The 20,429-nt window shown below is 56.7% G+C and overlaps 1 protein-coding gene across 2 annotated transcripts in view; it reads left to right on the top strand.

Annotated features, from left to right (window-relative positions):
* ADCY1 (adenylate cyclase 1) overlaps positions 1 to 20,429 on the top strand; it is a 47,500-nt gene that overhangs the window by 18,996 nt on the left and 8,075 nt on the right. Inside the window, exons 6-15 of one of the 2 annotated variants that reach the window (XM_039847110.1) lie at positions 7,550 to 7,708; positions 8,750 to 8,891; positions 9,609 to 9,764; positions 11,940 to 12,134; positions 12,308 to 12,405; positions 13,068 to 13,152; positions 14,979 to 15,068; positions 15,437 to 15,693; positions 15,970 to 16,096; positions 19,801 to 19,917. In XM_039847110.1, the coding sequence (XP_039703044.1) occupies positions 7,550 to 7,708; positions 8,750 to 8,891; positions 9,609 to 9,764; positions 11,940 to 12,134; positions 12,308 to 12,405; positions 13,068 to 13,152; positions 14,979 to 15,068; positions 15,437 to 15,693; positions 15,970 to 16,096; positions 19,801 to 19,917 (1,426 nt within the window). The remainder of the gene's footprint in view (positions 1 to 7,549; positions 7,709 to 8,749; positions 8,892 to 9,608; positions 9,765 to 11,939; positions 12,135 to 12,307; positions 12,406 to 13,067; positions 13,153 to 14,978; positions 15,069 to 15,436; positions 15,694 to 15,969; positions 16,097 to 19,800; positions 19,918 to 20,429) is intronic. The other variant, XM_039847111.1, reaches the window with a different exon arrangement.

The raw sequence follows: 20,429 nt of genomic DNA on the forward strand, positions 1-20,429 counted from the left end.
GAGATTTTACCATCAAGCAGATTTTTGTAAAGGATTCATACATAGATGCCGTATTTTCGGAGTCCTTTCATGTCTGAAAATGTGAGCTCTTGCTTTTATACTTAAGCTCCAACTTGGCTGGATAGAATTCACTCTTTTCCTTGTAGACATTTCTCCTTTGTTCTGGTACTTTCCATATTGCGGCTGGAAAGACATCTGAAACCTGTTTTATTTTTCTCTTCGTAAGTGAATTTTTTTTGTCCTGTATATATGTATACGCATACGTGTGCGTGCGCGCGCGCGCACACACACACACGTACATATAATTTTCTAAGTTCAATAGTTTAGCCAAAATGTGCCTAAAAGTTTACCATTTTTCCTACTAAATGGTATGTATTTTCAATCTTGCAGATTTAGTCTTTATTTTAATATTTATATGAGTTCACTCTTTAAATACAGATCTCTCATTCATTTGGAATTTATCCTGGTGTGTGGTATGAGGGATGGGTCCAATGTTATCATTTTCCTAATGACTACTTAGGTGTTGTTAGGGGCATTTTGAATTTGAAGGGCTTACAGAGCATGAAGGTCAAGGTGTCTGCAGGGCCTTTGTGAAATTGGGGCTGGGGAGAGGCCCTGGACAGTGGTATGAATTTGAGGGTCACAGTCGGGATGTTCAAATAAGGAAATGACCGGGATTGATGGGTGTCAAAAATCCAGAAATAACTAAATTAAACCCACCAATTCAAAAAATGGTATTTAGTAAGCATTTATTGTGCATAACAACAGTTCATTGACAAAGAACTTTTAAATTCCAAGATCGATGTGGAGCTCAAGGGCACGATATCATAGGATGGCTAATAAAGTGAAAGTGAGGAAGTTGCTTAACCTTGTGATTATTAGAATGAGGGCTCCTAGATGGCTGGAGACTGGTTAAAAATGGTTATTTTATGCAATTTTTGGGAAGATGACTTGAATTTCTTTTTTTAATTATTAGGCATTTACAGGAAGAGGCCCAAGTTAAGTTTCGCTTGTTTTACACAATAAGCTAAATTAAGTTTCGCTTAATGTCTTTAATAGTTTTGTCTACTCAGGGAATTTTCAAGTCTGGTCTCCATTTTTTATTTACTTTTAACAGTTCTCCTCTTTTGGTCATTTTCTCAGTAGGCTGAGTATGACTAACTATGATAGCTTTACTCTCGGTTACCAATGTTAGTATATATAGGCCAAAGAATCACATATTCTCTGTTTGCTAGTTGAATTGTCAGAATGGATGGTGATGTAGTCGCTGTTACCAACAGCTGCCTCTCCATCATGGACATGGAAGGTCAGATCACTGAGTTCCTCAAGTTGTCTAATCCTGATGGATATCTTTCAATGTGTGAGTAACTGCTGAAAGGCGTGTAAAACCCTTGAGAGAATACGATGCACTAGAAAGGTTAATATGATGACTGTAAGGAGAAAAATAGCCAAGGATTGAAAAATTCCCCAGAGCAGAGATTCCCAGGAACTAAGATTTAATTTAAAAAAAAATAAAATAAATCAATCAAATGAATTATAATTAGATTCAGGCTTTACCTTTTGGAGTCAGTCTACATTTTTTTTGGATGATGTGTAATTAATTGGCTTTCGATTGTTTTTGGAAGAAAGTGATTCATATTAATAGAAAAATGTATTCATCTCTATTGTAAAGTACAATTATTGTGACTCCAGGATGATTCTTATTCAGCTCCCCAAATTAAACTGAACAGAGCCCTCTGGTTTTCCCAAGGTTTCAGGGTTTTTCTGTTTGTTTTGTTTTGTTTTTTAGTTATTTATATAGGCACAACATTTGTTAACCAGTTCTATTGCTTTTATAAAATCAACCTTAGTTCTTTAAAATTGTCTGGTAATAAGGAACCTTATGATTACTTAGGCAGGATGAACATGAGGATGTTTTCTTTCAGGAGGCAGTGTTGCAGGTGAACTTCCACGTAAATTAGGCCTCTTATGGTGTGAGCAATCAAGTAATTTAATAAGAAGAATTTCTATGGAAACAAAAGAAAAAGGAAAACAGCTGTTAAGTTGGAGCGAATTATAAACACAGTTTCTGAGTTTGGAGAGCAGCCAATTGAGAAAATTTCTAGAGATGAGTTAGAAGCGTCTTTAAATGGTGGAATGAAGATGGCAGTTTCGATTCAATGGATTTTTCTGGTTTAGAGTTTGGCTGTCTTTGATGATGTCATCAGGTGTTCCGCTGAACTCTCCTGAATGGCCCATACAACAACAGACATGAAGGTTCTTCATATGTGATTTATTATGGTGGTTTCACTGAACTTTATAAGTAGATGACAAAATCTCAAAGACAATGAACAGGACTAGAATCTGATAATGGGTACACAATAGTTTTCTATTGAAATACAATTTTTTCATAGTCATCCCATTTTTATCAAAGGTAATTACAATAATTTGTTTGTAAAATAAATCTAGTCTTACTCGATTTGGCTTCATTGTTTACACAATTATAGCAAGAATAGTGATTCTATGTACATTCTCAAATATGACATTCCAATCAAAGTTTTCATAATATCAAGGGGCTCTAGTGGTTCTATAAAATCAACCTTAGTTCTTTAAAATGGTCTGGTAATAAGGAACCTCAGATTAGACCTTTAAAAGCCTCTTTAGACTAGGAAGACAAGCTCAGGACTTGTCCAATTGTGTCCTATTACAAGAATAGATCCTTATTGAACTTAGGTAAATACAAATATTATCATGAAAAATATGAATATTTGATAAAAGTTTCTGAATTCTGGAGAAAAATAAATGTTTCTAGGGAAAAACACACTTGGGTTAGCAAATTCTGGGATGCTTGTTTCAAAATTTATTATCCTGATAAGTTTATTCTAGGTTTTGTGAAAAGATAAATACATAGTAATATCCAAGTCTATTTAAAGAAATAACAGTGAGCTACGAAGACATTAAGATATGTAAAAAACATCATTTTATTGGTGCAGGAATAGACAGTTAGACTAATGGAACAGATTAGGATGTCCAGAAATGAAGTCATATACATATGGGAATATAATATTTGATAAAAAATATTTCAAGTCAGTAGGTCAGTGTTGGGGTAGTTGTTTATTAATTAGGAAAAAAAAGTTGTAACCCTACCTTGTACCAGTTACAAAAATAAGTGGGTGTTGAATAAAGACTAAAATCATTTTAGAATGCTATAAATACATTAGAAGAAAATATAAAATATATTGATGATTTGGGGGAAGAAAAACCCTTCTACAAAAAGACAAATATGTATGGGCACAAAAATAAGACAAAAACAAAAGTGTGAAGGCTTATAATTTGATTACCTCATAATCAAACACTTCTAAGTGACATATGTATGCCCGTACACTTGTGTGAGTGTGAGAGAAAGGCAGCAAATAAAATTAAACAAGTGACCGTGAAGATAACAGGAAAATTACAGGGTTTGTCTTGGATGACAAAAAGGAAGCTAACATCATCTAGCTGTGTCCAGCTCTGACAAACAATTCCCATGAAACTCATGATGACAACATGAGTTTCGACCATGAGCAGTAATGCATTGAGCATGACTAGCCTTTGGATGGGTGGATGCCTATGGTATAATTCCAAGAGGCCCTGGCAAGGCCTTCTGTCCACTCTTTCCTCAAAGAATTCTCCTGCCTAACGGCTGATGTCCAAATTCTCCTTCAAAAACTATATCCTTAAGTCAAGGCTTTGATTCCTGGCAGTGCTCTCCCAAGGCCGAAGAGTGCTTTACATTTCGGAAGGTGCTTTCCCATAGCCTGATAACTCTGTGATATAGACAGATACAGCTGGAGAAACGGAGAGATTAAGTAACCTACCCAGGATCAGACAAGGGACCCTTGGCAGAGCTGGGGAAAGCAGAAGCCAATACTGTGGATGCCTCATTGGATGCCTGGTCTCCAGACAACTGGCTCACAGGGAAATACAAGGAGAGAAGGTGAACACTCCAAAGCTGTCTTTGCTGATATTGGAGTTCTGCCTTGGACTGTTTCCCATCATCAACTGCCTTAGAAGAATCAGTGTTAGCTTGGTCTGAAGCGTTCAGGGAGAAACGGAATAATTCAAGGGCACTTCCATCCAGAGACTGGCTCCCACGCATATCCCTGCCCAGAGACAAGCTCCCCATCATGCCTGCTCATCTGCAATGCCACGTCTGTGACGTGTCAGGCTTTCCTAGTGTTACTGAGCTGTCTCTTTCCTAGTGACTGACACTGAGTTGATGCCACAGTGCCTCAATCACCTTAGCTTTTAAATAATTCTTGAGATACAGTAGTGGAAGGCTCTCCTAACATTGATTTTCAAAACTGTCTTGGCTTATCTTGGCCCTTAACTCCACATGTAAATTTCAGCAAGAGAGCATCAAGTCAGGATTTTGATTAACATCACAACAAATTCATAAACTTAGGCAAAATTGACAACTTTATATTATTGAGTCATCCTATCCATGAGGTTGGCATAGCTAAGTTCTTTTGTCTCTTAACATTGTTTTATACTTTTCTTTATAAAATTTTTACACATTATCAATTAGATTCATTCATTCTTTATATTTTTGTTGCTATTGTTAAAAGTACCCTTTATTCAGTACTCTTTTATTGAGGTATAGTTACGTATAATAACATACAAACTTTAGGAGTACAGTTTGATGAGTTTTGACAATTGTACATACCTGTTGTAATGACCACCACCCCTAACAAAATGTAGAACATTTTCATTCACTCCCAAAGGTTCCCTCATGTTTTTTTTTTCTAGTTAATTCCCACCTCCCCCTGCCCCCACCATCCCAGAGATGACCACTTTTCTGATATCTATCAAAAGATATCTTTTAGAATTCATTTTTAACTGTTGGTAGTTTTCAATACATATTTTTATAGAGTCCTTAATTCTACTCTTTCACTTCTCTAAAAGTACACTTTTCCCCCAGCATGCATGCTCACATATATTATTGGTATTTCATGTGAGTTTCCGGCCCTTTCCTGAGATGTGGGACTGAGAAAGGCTGTCTGGATACGGGATCTGCGGTGGAGGATTAAACTCACTATCTTGGCAAAGGCCCATGAAGGTTTTCTCTAGCTTTCTGCTACTTAAAAAATTAGTGACATATCTATTGGTAAATCAGATCCACTACCTCTTGATTATCTTAGCGGAAGATAGAAATCCGGCATTATCATCCCAACGTCAGGCTTGTCTACATGTAGCCACTGATTCAGACATTTGGATGAAAAGTGTGTTGATGGGCAAATGAACATTCTTGTGGGTAGATACATCCAGTCACAAAATATATCTTATTCATTAACCTATGTTCCCCGGGCTGCAAGAAGAGGGAGCGAATTGTGGGTACTTGAGCTCCAGCCTCAGTTTCATCATCTATAAAATGGAGATGATTTCGATTTAGATGTCGTCAATTTGTTTACCTACACCTTCCTTTCCCATTTTATCTCAGTCAGCCCCCAAAGCACTTCTGCAGGAGTAGGTATTCTCTCATTTTACAGGTGATGAAACTGAGGCTTGTGGAGGTTCAGCAACCAGTGAGAGGCGGTATCATTGTAATACCCTACCTGCTTGCCTCGTGAGGTTGCTCTGATGATCAGGTGAGATCACGGATGGGAAAGGGCCCGATCACAAATTTGAATTTGCACAACTATTGAAAAGTGCCGTCCTGGTGAATTGAATCACACCTGCCAAACTCTGCCTGCTCCCAGCAAACCACGTAACTACAAAGAGAGAAAAACACTTGCTAAACAGTTGTCATCATCATCCTTGCTACCTCTGCCGATTCTTTACTGTGTGCCAGCATTGTGCAAGGCCTTGGTCGTGCGCTAGTTTAGCTGGGAACCTGAAGCCCTTTGACCATGGCCTGCAAGGCTTATAATCTGGCCACTGGTCACATCCCTTTGGGAAGCTTCTGAGTCTGCAAACTTCCTCATCTTCTTATAGATGACCAATGAACATGTAGACTTTTAATAGCTCTGAGAAACTCCAGAGTTAAGAAACCCATGACTTTAACTTGGTATTTCTCAAACTTAGTTCACCAGGAAACTCCAGCCCTTTTTTCCTGCCCAAAAGTTGTTGCAGGGTTGGGGGAAGCATGTGTTGAGGCAGTGTGGACCACCTGTGCGTACAGAATTTAACAGCAAACTGGCTTATTTGGGGTCAGGCTTATCTGGGAAATCCAGGCCTTTAGGATTCAATGAACGGGTGATGGCCTCCAGCTGTCGGGAGTTTACAATCTGACCAGAGAAAGAACTGACCTTCACATCAACTGTGTGGGGCTGGGGCTGGGGGCAGGGAGGCTTCTGGGGCTGGAGAGAGGCTTTGGAGCACACCAGGAGACAGGCTGTCTGGGACAGAGGCAGAGTCTGAAGGCTGAGGGTAGGTCACTGTGCCAGGTGCAAGGCTTGGTGGTAATGGTAGCTTGGTGGCCGGTCTGGCTGTGTGTGCAAATCCTGCCTCCACAACCATTGAGCTCTGTGACATTGGGCACCTCCCTTCCATTCTCTTCGTCTCTTATTCCTTATCTGAAAAGGGAGGTGATAACAATAGAACCTGCCCCATACGGTGAGAGCTTTGTAGGTCAAATAAATGAATTGAGGCAAGTCTCCAATAAATGTCAGCTAGTGATTTTACAAACTCCCTTTTTCTTACCTTTATCTCAGGACATCAGGCAGGCCTGACATTGCTTCCTCAGCAACGTGCTTCAGATTAAAAAATGAAACAACTCTGCCCTTTGGGGAAAAGTGGAGAATACAGAAGATGGCAGCCCCTTTGCTCTGAGCCTGTGACCTCGGGTACACCTGGTGCCCCGCACGCTGTGTGGTGTGAGTCAGGTGGGCAGACCCGCAGGCGCCTGCACGTGCGGCGAGGAGCTCCGAGTGCCTCCCACACGGCCTTGGTCTGTCCCTTCGTCCAGGAGTTTTTAAACCACCCCGAGCCTCCCCCGCACAAGCGTGTCCGTGATGCTGCCATCACTGACTATGCGGCCTGGCCCCGACCGCATGGCCTTCTGCTGTTCCCAGTCCCTCCCTGGGGGCTGGAGTCCGAAGTGGGTCTGCCACCGGCTGGCGAGGCGAGCACACCTGGTCTGTGGTCTGACCTCAGTGTCCACACGTTTCGTTTCTCCGCCACTGGACTGAGGCATAGCTCTGGTCCCGCACAGTCCGCAGGTGGCTCCGGCGGGCGTGCTGAGCCGCGGCCAACCCCGCCGGCCGGTCTGCAGCCCCCACCTCGACTGGAGCTTGGGGCCAAACCCTGACCGTCCTGTGGCTTCTGGGCCGTGGAGACTCACGCTCCCCACGGCCAGTTGTCACGCCGGCCTCGGCCAGCAAGCAGGCGGGAGGGCCCCCGCCCGCGTCGCAGGGACACAGAGGGTGGCGTGATGCTGTGTGGCATGGCAGTGGCGGGGTGGCTGGGGCCTCTGCCCGGAGTGGGTGGGGCCGAGAAGGCCGGGAGGCCCGCGCTCCTGCACCGCGCACGCCCGCCGCGGGGCCGCGCGCGCCGGGCCCCGCCCACGCCTGTGCCTGTGCCTGTGCCGCAGGTCCGTGGCCGAGGCCACCGAGGTGGACCTGAACATGCGCGTGGGGCTGCACACCGGCCGCGTCCTCTGCGGTGTCCTGGGCCTGCGCAAGTGGCAGTATGACGTGTGGTCCAACGACGTGACTCTGGCCAACGTCATGGAGGCCGCCGGCCTGCCCGGGTGAGTTGCTGAGCTCGGGGGATGCTGGGGTGTGAACGCGCTCCCCCGAGCAGGGGCCTGGCACGGCCGGCCCCCGGCACCCGCCGAGGGGAGCAGGGCGCAGGGCAGCCCAGGCAGGAGGCCGTGGGCCGGCGCTGTCCGCGGTGCTGACTGCTCTCGCGGCTCCCGCTGGGCCCTGGGCGACCGTGGCCTGGGTGGTGAGCGCGGGCTGGGCCCCGCCTGCGGTCCTGGGGCGGGGTGAGAGGTCAGTGAACGGCTGGGCAGGGGTCTCAGCAGGGCAGGGGTCTCAGCAGGATGTCGCGTCTGGGCGTCGGGGGCACACAGGGCCTAGTGCCAACATGAGAAGGAGAGAAGGGGACCCAGGGCCAAGACCCTGGGGGACGGGCAGCAGGAGGCAGAACAGAGAGTGGGGGCGGGACGCCAGGTGAGTGGGCTACTGAGTCCAGTGATGCCGTGGCCGAGACGCAGGGCCACTGGACAGCGGGCGGGGTGCGAGGGGCCAGCGCGGCCTCGGCAGCAGGTCCGGTGCAGGGAGGGCCGGAGCACGCTGCCTTGGCTCCCGTGGATGCTCCTGCTCGGGGGAGCACCAGCTGTGGGGCTTCTCCGCCTGTCACAGGAGACACGCGTGGGAGTGAACGTGCCCTCCTCAGGCGCTGTCCCCGCCTTGTCCCCTCCCACCCACCTTGCGTGGGACAGCAGGGCCGGCACTGCCCTGGCCTCCAGCTGTGGCCTGACCACGCCCCTGGCCGACCCACAGGGCCGCTGACGTAGGTCCTCCCGCTCTGGGGCTCGGGGGGAGACTTGTCTGTGTCACCGTCCGTGCTGCAGCCTCTGGCGCTCGCTCCCTCCCTGGCCTGCCCGGCCACCAGAGCCTCTCTCTCCTCTTTCCTGCCCGTCTTCCTCGTGGCGCTCGGATGGTGAGGGGCCGCCTCAGGCCTCACACTGGCCGGAGAGCTGGGCCACGGCCCCGGCCTCACCCCGGCTGCGCCTTGACTGAGCAGCGGGGCCCCGTGGTCCCCAACCTCTGCCCCTCTTCTGCAGGAAGGTTCACATCACAAAGACGACGCTGACCTGCCTGAACGGTGACTACGAGGTGGAGCCGGGCCACGGGCACGAGAGGAACAGTTTCCTGAGGACACACAACATCGAGACCTTCTTCATCGTGCCCTCGCATCGGCGGAAGGTAGGCCAGGCCCTGCTCGGACCGGTGCTCCAGCATCTCCCCCAGGCTCTGCCCCCAGGCCTGGCGCTCCTGCAGGTGAAGGGTCCCCGCCACCCCTGCCCTGGGCCTGGCCTTTTGCACCTGTGGGGGGAGGGGAGGGGCAGCATCTGAGTCCTAGGTTCTTCACTGCCTCTCGTGCAAAACAGGTTTGACAGCTCCTACGGGGGTCAGGGACTGGGTGCACTGTGCGCTGAGGGGTGCCGTGCACACTTAACGTGGGCACTCAGCTCACCCTGTCTAAGGAAGTGATCTGGACAGCCCGGAGGGGGACTGAGCTGCTTCTGGGGCTGAGGACGAGGGACTGGGGCCAGGCAAGGATCAGGGGCCAGGTGAGAGGGTGGTTGGGGCCCCGGAGTGAGGGGGTGCAGGGCGAGGGCAGGGGTGCAGGGAGCCTGGGTGAGGGGATCAGGGCCTGGGCAAGGGGTGCAGGGCCAGGCAAGGGGTGCGGGGCCTGGGTGAGGGGCGCAGGCCTGGGTGGCCCAGTGCTGATTCGAGAGACTGCAGGGCAGGCAGGATGGAGAGGACTCAGGCTGGCTGTCCTGTGTGTCACGGGCCAGTGGTCTCCGTGTCCCAGCATGTGCCCTGGCTCGGCGTGCAGCGGGCCTTGTGCAAACGGCCCTTGTCCCTGTGACAGGCAGGGCGCGTCTGCTGACAGCGTCCCTTTGCCACGTGTCACAGATATTTCCAGGGCTGATCCTGTCGGACATCAAGCCGGCCAAGCGGATGAGGTTTCGGACGGTGTGCTACCTGCTGGTGCAGCTCATGCACTGCCGGCGGGTGTTCAAGGCCGAGGTCCCCTTCTCCAACGTCATGACCTGCGAGGACGACGACAAGGTAGGGGCCCTGAGCCGGCCGCTGTGCCCCCTGCGCGGCCTTCGTCTGAGCCTGTGCTTTGCTACGACGCGGTGTCCCCTGCGTCTGCTGTGGGTTCCTGCCCAGTCGACATCCGCACGCGGATCCTCGTGCCCGGTGTCCCACTGCTCGATCCGGGCTCAGGCCTCCGCGCAGGGTCACTCGGCCTGCACGTCCCTCCATCCCTCTGCGGGCAGTGTCTCTGGCCGCCGGCCCCTCCCGTACGGGCTCCTGTCTGCGTCACATGGCCCGCCCTTGGGGGAGCCCTCTGGTCGATGGGCCAGGCCCCCAGCGCCTGGGAGAGCTCCCTCCCGGCCAGCCTGCCGGGGGCCTGGCTCGCTTCCTGGGATGGTCAGTCACCTTTATGTTCCTCTGGTCTCTGCTGGTGGGGGCGGGGGCCTGGGTGAAAGCCTGGAGTTGAGTGCGGGGGCCGTGCGGGGTCCTGAGTGTGCACGTGTGCCTCGTGTCTGCCGCCTGGGCCATACACCCCGACTCTCCAGGGAAACCCGTCCTCCGGGGCGGGGGCCGTGTTTGGGAGCCTGAGGTGGGGCCCGGCTGCCACCCCTTCATGGCAGCTCTGTGGGTCCTCCCCACATCGCTGTCTTCAGCCTCCAGCCCTGCGGGACGAGCTGGCGTTGTCCATCGCAGTGTCCCGGGTCTGCTGGTCAGGCCCGTGTCCTGCTTCCCAGGCTGCGTCCGGCCTCCCCCATGTTGTTTCTGCCCCTGGGTTCTGTGCCTTTAAGAGGAAGCCGATCACCTTGACAGGCTTTTTAGGGAGAAGCGAGGCTGCCTGCTGTCACCGGAGGTGGCTGGGTGCCCCAGGGGCTTTTACGGTTTTGACTTGAACCCTTAGGGGTTCTGTCGGTGGCAGTCCCGTCAGGAGGTGGGCCTGGGGCATGCACTGAAGCTTGGCTTGTGTTTCTAGACAGCCCAGGCAGTGCAAGCGCGTGCATGTGTGTATGTATGTGCAGGTGTGTGCATGTGTGTATGTGTGTGTAGGCATGGGCAGGTGCATGTGTGTAGGCGTGTGTATACGTGTGCATGCGTGTGCAGGTGTGTGCCTGCTTGTGCCCAGGGATCCCTCAGTGACAGTGGATCTAGGGCGGACCTGCGGGGTCTCCCGGGCGCTGTGTGCTGGCGGACCCCCTGCCGCTGTTGGCCCCCTCCTTCCTGACCCCCACTTCCTGGCGTTGCTGACACCCGGCCTTTCCCCTGACTTTCTGCTCAGCTCAGCTGTGCATTTTGGGAGTTCCCCATAAATTTTAGATACGGTTCTTCTGTCAGATACAGGTTTGCGAGTCTTTCCTCCCAGCCTTCAGACCGTCTCGTCATTCACAGAGAACACAAAGGGGCGTGGAGTGTAATTAATTCCATTTCTATGTTGCCGAGTTCTGTTGGCTAATGTTTTGTGAAGGGTTTTTGCATCTCGATCCCGAGGGGCATATCCTGGTGTTGCCCGTTTTTCTGCCGTCTTTGTCTGGTTAATGTTGACTTTATGAGTCGGCTGGGAAATGTTGCCTCCTCTTTTTTTCTGGAAGGGATTGTGTAGCTTTGGTGTGAATTCTTCTGTGAACGTTTGGTAGAATTCTCAAGTGAAACCGTCTGGGCCTGGAGATTAGTTTTTCAGGAATTTAAAAATTGTGAATTCAATTTATTTGGTGAATATATTCAAATTTTCTCTCCTACTGGGCGACTTGGGGTAGGTTGTGTGTTTTGAGGACGAGCCATCGATCCAAGTGGCCAAGTTCGTGCGGTTTCGTTCATACCATTCCCTTATTATCCTCTTGATACCTGCAGTGAAGTCACATTTCATTCCTGAATTTGTCAGCGTCTCTTTCTGGTCACACTTGCTGGAGATGCGTCAAGTTTATTGGTATTTTTAGGGAACCAGCTTTTCGTTTCATTGCTCCGTGCTGGGGACAGTCCCCCCAGCACTCATGTGGGGTCCTGCAACCCTCCCCAGTTGCCGTGACCTCATTACAAACGGAGAGACCTCATCCGTGGGGATGAGGTAGCCATGGGGGACCTCGCCGCCAGCAGGTGGTGGAGCCGCCTGCACGGGCGACGGCCCCGTGTGGCCTGGGCGGCCGTGCGCCAGCCGGCCCGGGGAGGGCGCGGTGGCTCGGTGACCCTCCTTTCTTCCCGTGGCGGCCGCAGCGCAGGGCGTTGAGAACGGCCTCAGAAAAGCTCAGGAACCGCTCGTCCTTCTCCACGAACGCCGCGCACGCCACCCCGGGCACCCGCGTCAACAGGTACATCGGCCGCCTCCTGGAAGCCCGCCAGACGGAGCTGGAGATGGCAGACCTCCACTTCTTCACCCTGAAGTACAAGCAGGCCGAGCGGGAGCACAAGGTGGGTGACGGCGTCAGGAGCGGCCGGGCGCCGGGCCCCTGGGGCGGGCCGCATGCGCTCGCCTCTGCCCGGCGGGCGGGCGGGCGCCGCCGTGGCTCCAGGCGGCGCCGCCCTCGGGAGGGCCCCGCGTGTCCCTGGCGGTGGCACGCTGACGGGCGGCTCCGTGTCCGCAGTACCACCAGCTCCGGGACGAGCACTTCAGCAGCGCCGTGGTGCTCGCGCTCGTCCTGGCCGCCTTGTTCGGCCTCGTCTACCTTCTGATCATCCCGCAGTGAGTGTGGCTCCCGCGCCCGCCGGGGGTGCTCTTGCCTTGGTGTTCCGGGGGTCCCCGCACTGTGCTGACTGGTGACGGGGTCGTGCAGCCGCGATGGCGTGGTGTGTGGCTTCTCCGCTCAGGCCTTGGTGACGCGGCGTGCTTTCCGCGCCTGTGTCCCACCGCGCGCACCTTTGCCTTTGCAACGGCTTCTGAGGGAGAGCCACACGCAGGTCACCCAATGGGCACGCTGGTTTCTCGGTGTCATTTTCAGAAACATTAAAAGGAGAAAATGCGGTTTCTGAAAAGGAAAAACAATGTAGTGATTTTTATGATGTTTAATCATCACGCATCAAGGCGAATATCCGGCGAGCACCTGGCCGCCACCCTCTGCCCACATGGTGAACACTGTGCCACCTGCCGTTCCCAGGTGGAGGCCAGCAGGAGGGCAGTGCCTGGGGCCAAGTCCACCAGCCCCGGCCTCGTGAGGGGGGGCCTCCCACAGACTCCCAGGACTGGGGTCCTGGGGCCCCGTCCTACTAGTGAGCCAGCCTGTGCGTGTCCCCAGAGACTGCTGCTTCTTGCTGGGGCCAGGGCCCCGGGTGGGCGGGAAGGGGGCAGACTCCCAGGCACACGCTGCCTGGCCCCAGCCCACAGCGACCACGTGTCTTCTGTCCTAGGAGTCTGCCTGTCCTGCTCCTGCTGGTGTTCTGCATCTGCTTCTTGGTGGCTTGTGTCCTCTACCTGCACATCACCCGGGTCCAGGTACGTGCACGCGTGCGTTCTGTGCCTGTGTCTCCTGGTCCAGGTGTGTGTGCATGTGTCCTGTAGCTGCACACACCTGGACGGGCGTGCTCGTGGCCTCGGCCTGCCCTCTGGCCGAGGAGGCGTCCGTCCTGGCTCCCGCCCTATTGCAGCTGGGAAGCGTCGCCCCAGCTGCGTGAGCTCGCTGCGCCCTGCCGTGTGCCGGGCGCGTGGGCAGGTGCTGCCCAAGGGGCGGCCGATCGATAGCGATCGATAGCGACCGATCGACCGCGCACGAGGTGCGAGGTTCTCCTGGAACCGGAGTCCGTGTGGACAGGGCCGCCCTGGCTCCCGGGAGTGGACTCGGTCTCGGGGCTGCGTCCTCCCCGCCGACTTCATTTCCAAGCGCCCCCGTCCCCTGCTGCACCCTGGGTCATCCCTTCCCGCAGACCCCGGGCTCGTCATCAGAGTTGCCAGGAATTAGCAACTTCTCGAACAGTTAAATCGAGTTTTACTCCTTTAACTTCTGCACTGTTCGTAGCTGACGTCTCAGATTTTAGAAATTAAATGCTGTGTATTCAAACCCCATGCTAGGCCTTTGACCTTCATAGACAGAGTGACGTTGGTTTGGTAAAGTTTGAAATTGCTCTTTTCAAATAAGATTGCTTTAGTTACATAATTTTAAGTGAAAGCGTGACAAACAGATGCTCATTTCTGAAGCCTGCCACGTCCGTCCCAGTGTCGGGGACCTGTGTGCCTGGTGGTAGACGTGGTTCTGGCAGAGGCGCCAGCCCCTTCCTTTCTGACCATCCGCCCTCCCCCTCCGCCATCCTCCTTCCCCGGGGCTGAGCAGGCCTAAGGAGCATCAGGCCATCCCACAGCAGCGTGGGCCACCCGGGGCTGCCGGTTGGTCTGGAAGCTGGAAGCCGAGTGGGGAGTCAGTGTCCTGAGGGGAAGGGCTTCTGGAGCGCGGCTCTCGCCCTCAGTCTGTGGGCCCCGTGCTTGCTGGCTTCTGCATCCACCGCAGGCTCGGGCAGAAGACCGTGTGTCTGTGGCTGCGATGGACAGCACACATCTTAATGTGGTGCCTGGTCAGAGCGTCTGGGGGCTCTGGCGCCCGTGCATCCTCCGGGCTGCTGGCCGCACCCCTGTTCCTCGGCCTGTGATGCCTCACATGGCAGAGACGCAAGCAGGGGCACGGCGGGCTGAGGGACAGGCTGTGGCTGTGAACTTGACCTGCCTGCCCAAACCGTTTAAACCCTGCAGCCACGTGGCTCAGGCAGGGCAGAGAGTCAGCCATGTTAGGGCTGACCAGTCAAGGCGTGGTCTGTATGTCCATTTTTATTTCCAGTTTCAAGAGCGTGAGTCTGAAAGGAAGGCTAACTTTTACCCACGAAATTGCTGAACGTTGCTAAATGTGTTTAAAACAAATAGGTTTACAGTGGAATGAATATCTAATAACATAAAAATTACACCCACCCTGTTTGAAGAAAACGACAAAACTTAAAGACTGTGAGGCAGCGGCAGATGCAGCTCGTTACCGTTCGTGAGGTAGAAAAGATGCACTTCGAAAACATCGAGTCACTGCATTCGGTTAATTTTGGTGCCAAAGTCACAACACAGGAGTGGAAGGAAGTGTCGTTCTTTTTAATTTTAAGACACCAGTTTTGTCTTTTTCTGGCAAGTTTTTCTCTGGGAGATAACGATAGGACGGTGGCCGGAAGCCGGCGTGGAGGGTGACCGGTGGGCGAGACTCAGGCGCGGCGTCGCCCGCACAGCTGCTTGTCACTGTGGACACGCTGCCTTTGCCCGAACGGGCAGTTTTAAAATAGCGTCTCCTTGCCCAGTGCTTCCCGGGCTGCCTGACCATCCGCATCCGCACCGTGCTGTGCATTTTCATAGTGGTCCTGATCTATGCCGTGGCCCAGGGATGCGTGGTGAGCGGGGCTGGGCGTGGGCCGCAGGCGCCCCAGTGGGAGGCGAGGGGGCAGGGGGAGTGGGAGGACTGGGGTGCCCAAGAAGCCAGGAGGACTTCCTCCAGTGGGAGGACACGGTCCCCACATAACATACAGGGAGGGGAGCCGGGCCGGAGCGACGGGATGGACTGGGGAGATAGCAGGATTTAGGGGTTCCTGCCCCAGGTCCTGCTCCTTTCTCTGGCAGCAAGGAGCCTTCGCGGGTGGAGCAGGCAGGAGGGTCTGCGTCCCCCTCGGGGGCTCCTGGGGGAGCGTGTTGCGCGGGGGGAGGGGGACCACTCGCTGTCGTGAGTGAGCCCCCCGTGCTCCTTGGCCTCCATCCCCTCCAGGTGGGCTGCCTGCCCTGGGCCTGGAGCGCCAGTGCCAACGGGTCCCTGGTGGTCCTGTCGCCCGGCGGCCGCAACCCGGTGCTGCCCGGCGCGCCCTGCGAGTCGGCGCCGCACGCCCTGCTCTGCGGCCTGGTGGGCACGCTCCCGCTCACCGTGTTCCTGCGCGTCTCCTCCTTGCCGAAGGTCATCCTGCTGTCCGTGCTCGCCACATCCTACATCCTGGTCCTGGAGCTCAGCGGCTACACCAGGGCCGCGGGGTAGGTGCCCCCCCGGAACAGCCTGGTGCGCACCGCGAGCCTGCGCGTGTCGCTGCGTGTGCCGGTGTGCGGGTCGGGGCTCACGGGCTCTGCGGCTTCTCTGTTCCCCCATTTCAGCCCCGATTCCGGCGAGGCCTCGGGTTCCGGCGAGACGTGGCTCTCGGCCTGGGTCCCGGGTGCCACTGCGAGTGGGACACCTCAGGGCGCTCTTCGGATAGTCTTGTGTTTGGTGACGAAGGCTCGGCACTGACTGGTTTCTCCCTCGTCTCCCCCAAGGGGCGGCCCGGTCTCTGGGGGCAGCTTCGAGCCGGTCGTGGCCATCCTGCTGTTCTCGTGCACGCTGGCCCTGCACGCCCGGCAGGTGGACATCAAGCTGCGGCTGGACTACCTGTGGGCTGCGCAGGCAAGACGAGCCTTCTGCGTCCTCGGGGGGCGGGGTTCCCGGGGTCCCGGCTGTGGGCAGCAGTGTCCGGGGTGCGCCAGGGGGCCGGGGCCGGAGGGAGGGCAGTGCGGGAAGCCTGGTGGGGCCTCTGGGGAGCCCTGCCCACAGTCAGTGTGGCGGCGGCTTTACGAGAAGCAGGGGGGTGACGGTGCGGAGGGGCTCAGCGTCCCCTGGCTGGACGGACAGCGGGTCCGGTGGGTCACGGGAAGCCTGGAATGCGCAGACTCTCACACTGCAACGGGGGCTGGATTGGTACTTAACATGGACACGGGGAGCTCTGCCACGAGCGGGGTGGGCGGGCGTGGGGGCTGTCCCCGGGCCCTGACGTCGGGGAGGGCGGGCGACGGCCACGCCCCTGCCGGGGTCCAGGTCCACCTTTGGGCCTGTCTGGGCCACGTGGCGGCCGGGAGACCCCCACTTCTAAGCACCTGCTGCCCAGTGCTGTCCTCACTCCACGTGTGGGTCTGGATTCCGGGTGGGCGGGGGCCGCTGGGACCCGAGCCCCTCGGCCGCCTGCCCCTGGGGTGGGGATGCCCAGGGTGGCGTCTGATTCCCTCTGGCTGGACGTGAGGGGCTCTGGGGCACATTTGTGGGGGGCACATTCATGGGGACACGGCTGATGCTGGCTCACTCCTTTCCCTGAGTGACTCAGGCCCCCCGCGCCCATGCTGTCAGGCCCCCGGACACCTGGGGACGGTGGGAGGACGAGGAGCTGGTACTGGGGGGGCACGAGGCCTGCGCTCACGGGGTCCTTCATGGAGGCCCAGGTGGGAAAGGTGGCGGGGTCTGGGGGGTCTCACCGCTGTGTGCAGACGGTGGCCTGGCGGTGGCCTGTGTTGGTGCTGAGGCGGGTGGAGGCTGTGGGGGCCTTGGGAGTGGCTCTGTGGGGGCCAGGCAGGGCTGGCCATCGGCGGTGGCCTGTGGTGGGGGTGGGAGTGGCCTTGGGCACGCACCACTGGGCAGAGGGCAGAGGGCACAGTCCTGTCAGGTGAGGCTGAGAGCTGATGGCATTGGGCCATCTGAAAGATGGGAGAGGTACAGGGTGACCCGGGTTGGAGCGGTGCCCGGGGTGCCCAGGTGGGGAGTCCCCGCTCCAGGCCAAAGGGGAGTGGGGAGCAGGTCCCAAGACCTGGGACACGGGGAGCCACCAGATGGGGTCCACGCCCTTTGGCCGCGGGACACAGCCGGCTACCACTAGGTGACCGTGCCAGCAGGGCCCTGCTCTCTTCCCGCAGCCCCCACTGGCCAAGCCCGACGGGGGGCAGCTGGCAGGTTCTGGGTGGAGTCCTCAGGGTCGGCTGGGGTCAGGGCAGACGCCACACGCCGGGCCCTGGACAGGAGACCTGGCCACTGCACTGGCCAAAGCCACGCCAGGGGACGGCAGCAGCATCTTCGTGGCAGGCTGCGAGCTTGGTCTTGTCTGGCTCCAGCTGGCTCTTCAGGGTGACCGAGTTGGCTGGTCCCTGAGATGAGGGCAACCCGCCATCATTCTTCAGTTATGAGCAGCGGCTCGGAGCTCGAGAAGGACGGGCTCGGCGTGAGCAGGGCAGGCCTGGCCAGCCCGGACTGTGTGACGCTGGCCCGACTCGCTGACGAGGCGCCTGGCCCCACCTCACATGCACGGAGCGAGACCGGGCCTGGCTTGTGGCTCCTGCAGCCGGGACCCGCATCTGGGGTGGCTGGGGCCTTTCCGGTGTTGGTGCCCCTGTAAGGGCCGTTAAGCACAACAGTCAACCAGCCCGGGGTCCCCACCAGTGATGACGCCACCTGCCACACAAGCCTGTGGTTCCAGGGATTCAGTGCCGGACAGTGACCGCGTGTCCGGGGTGGGTCCTACGCGGGACGTGGGGATGGTTTTCTAGGGACGTGTGACGAGAAGGCCCCTCGCTTCCCATAAACCCAGAAAATGAGGGTGTTTCCAGGCCCTGCGCGTTTGTCCGTGCCCGTCAGAGCTCGTGAGGATATCGGTCCTCAAACCACCGCCGTGCCGCCAGGCCAGACTCACGAGGTCATCCTCTCTGAGGCTGGGCCGGTCGTCCCCACCGCATGGACAGATGGCTGTGCCCGCCGACCGCTTCCTCAGCCTTGCACCTGGGGCCATTGGGCCTCCCTGCCACGCGGCTTCCCTGTGGGCTCAGCGGGCGACCGTGGTGGCAGCTGTCCCCTGACGACAGTAAAACCGCTCATCCCTCTGCCAGCGAACGTGCATTCCAGGGTGGCCGTGCAGCTGCGTCGCCCGCGTTCAGGGCGGGGCTGGCGCACACGCGGATCCCGGGGACTCAGCCGAGCTGGCGGCCGGCTGCCCCTCCTCCACTCCCCTGCCCTTCAAGTCCCCATCTTTACACCTGTGACAGCGACCCGTCCCGGGTCGTGGGGACGTCCACGTCGCACGGCCGCAGCCCCCCCCACACGTGCCTTCTCGCTGCCCGGCGCCTCGGTGGCGCATCTGAACCGCCAGCGTTCCTGCTCCTGTGCTCGGGGCCATTATGAAGTGAAATGAGGGGGGCTGAACACAAGCTCCCTGACACCGCCACAGGCGGCCTGATCACCGCGACGGCCACCAGGTGACCTCTGGGCCGGGAGCGTGCTCAGGGTGAGACGCTGGACAAAGGGGGACACGGAGCGGGACAGCCCAGTGCCAGTTCCTGACCACTGGCTGCCGCTGGCTCTCAGCCGGCAGTGCCCTCGGAGCCCTCACGGTGGCCGACGGACGGCTGGGGCCATCGAGGTCGGCTGCTTCGTTCCTGCACAGCCCCGGAGCGAAGGACCACTGGTTGGGACTCGGCCACGCCTGCTGTCTGCCCCGCATGTCCCCCCGGTCAGACCTGCTCCAGGGAGCTGGCACCTGGCTGGGCTCCTTGGGCTCCGGATGTGCCCCTGCCAGGTCCCCCTGGCTTTTTGCTCGTCGTGGTGCCCGTGGAGGCCGGGGTCCTAGGCAGGCGGAGCGCGCCCGCGGAGGGGAGCTTGGGGAGGGCGTGTCGCATTCCCGGAGAGCGAGGCAGGTGGGGCCCATCGGGGGCTGTGTGGGGACAGTGGGCCCTGGGTGGGCTGGTGCCTCAGAGGGGGCCACTGGTCCCCAGCAGGTGGCTGGGGGTAGACCCTGGAAATGGAGGGGAACCCCCCATCACCCGTTTTCTGAAAGTTCCAGCACTTCGGGGGAGGAGTTACCCAGAGTACTGGGGTTCCCTGTGCTGGGGGGCGGTGGGGATGAGCCCGTGGGGACCCTGGCGCCCTCGGAGTTTAGTTTGGAGAGAGGGAGGAGCACGTGTTCGCGGCTTCACTGAGGGTGTGAAGCGGACGTTGCGTGAGGTGCTTGTGATGGTGGCGAGGCCACGTCCTTCTCCTTCGGGGTGGTGGGGGCCCCTGCACTGGGGAGAGCGGGCGGGGCTGGCAGACGGACACGTCAGGAGTGAGTGGGGGGATGTCCGGCCAAGCCGAGCTGGTGGCATTCTCGCTGAGGGCTGGCGGGCGGTCTGCGTCGCCTGCAGGGCAGTGCGGGTGGGGCTGACCAGATGCTGGGGTGTCAGGGTGGGGGCTGGTTCGTCAAGCTGAGCAGGGAGCCCCAAAGTTGGGCCCGGTTGGGGAGAGTAGTGCGGAGCCTGGCCCGGGAGAGCGCCTTGTCGCGGGGGCGTGTCAGGCGAGTCTCACGGAGCCACTGTCCCCAGGCTGAGGAGGAGCGTGACGACATGGAGCAGGTGAAGCTGGACAACAAGAGGATTCTGTTCAACCTGCTGCCGGCCCACGTGGCCCAGCACTTTCTCACGTCCAATCCCCGGAGCATGGTGAGGGCGCGGCTGCCGCGGACGCACGGCTAGTGTGCTGGGTCCCGGGCCCCACGGGAGGTGCCACCCAGTGGCCCTCCCATTACTTCTCTGCTTAAAGTCACAGAGCGTGGCTGTCTCCGAGTCCTCGGCCACCGAGCTTGAGGGGTTCCCTCTGCCACACCCAAGGGCAGAGAGGCTCTGGGCTGTCGAGAAGCTCCCGGGACAGGCAGGACACCCACAAATATTGTCCTGCCTTTGCCCACGTGAGAGGGCGCAGTGTTCATTGCCCCCGGGAGGAAGGACAGTGGCTTCACTGATAGGGCGGAGGCCACCTGGGATGCTCAGAGCCTCCATGTGGCCGCGCCACCCAGTCAGGCCCTGGACCCGCAGAGCAGGGCCGGCAGACGCCGACTCACAGAGAAGCAGCTCGGGCCAGCTCTGCGTGTCCTGAAGTCACAAGCCCCCAGGTCAGCCTGACCGTTGGCCTGCAGTAGCTCCCAGGCCCCCACCCATCTGCTGGGCCTGGGGCT

Source organism: Pteropus medius, unplaced genomic scaffold (genome assembly GCF_902729225.1).
Source record: "Pteropus medius unplaced genomic scaffold, Ma_sr-lr_union100, whole genome shotgun sequence".
Classification (NCBI taxonomy): Eukaryota; Metazoa; Chordata; class Mammalia; order Chiroptera; family Pteropodidae; genus Pteropus; species Pteropus medius.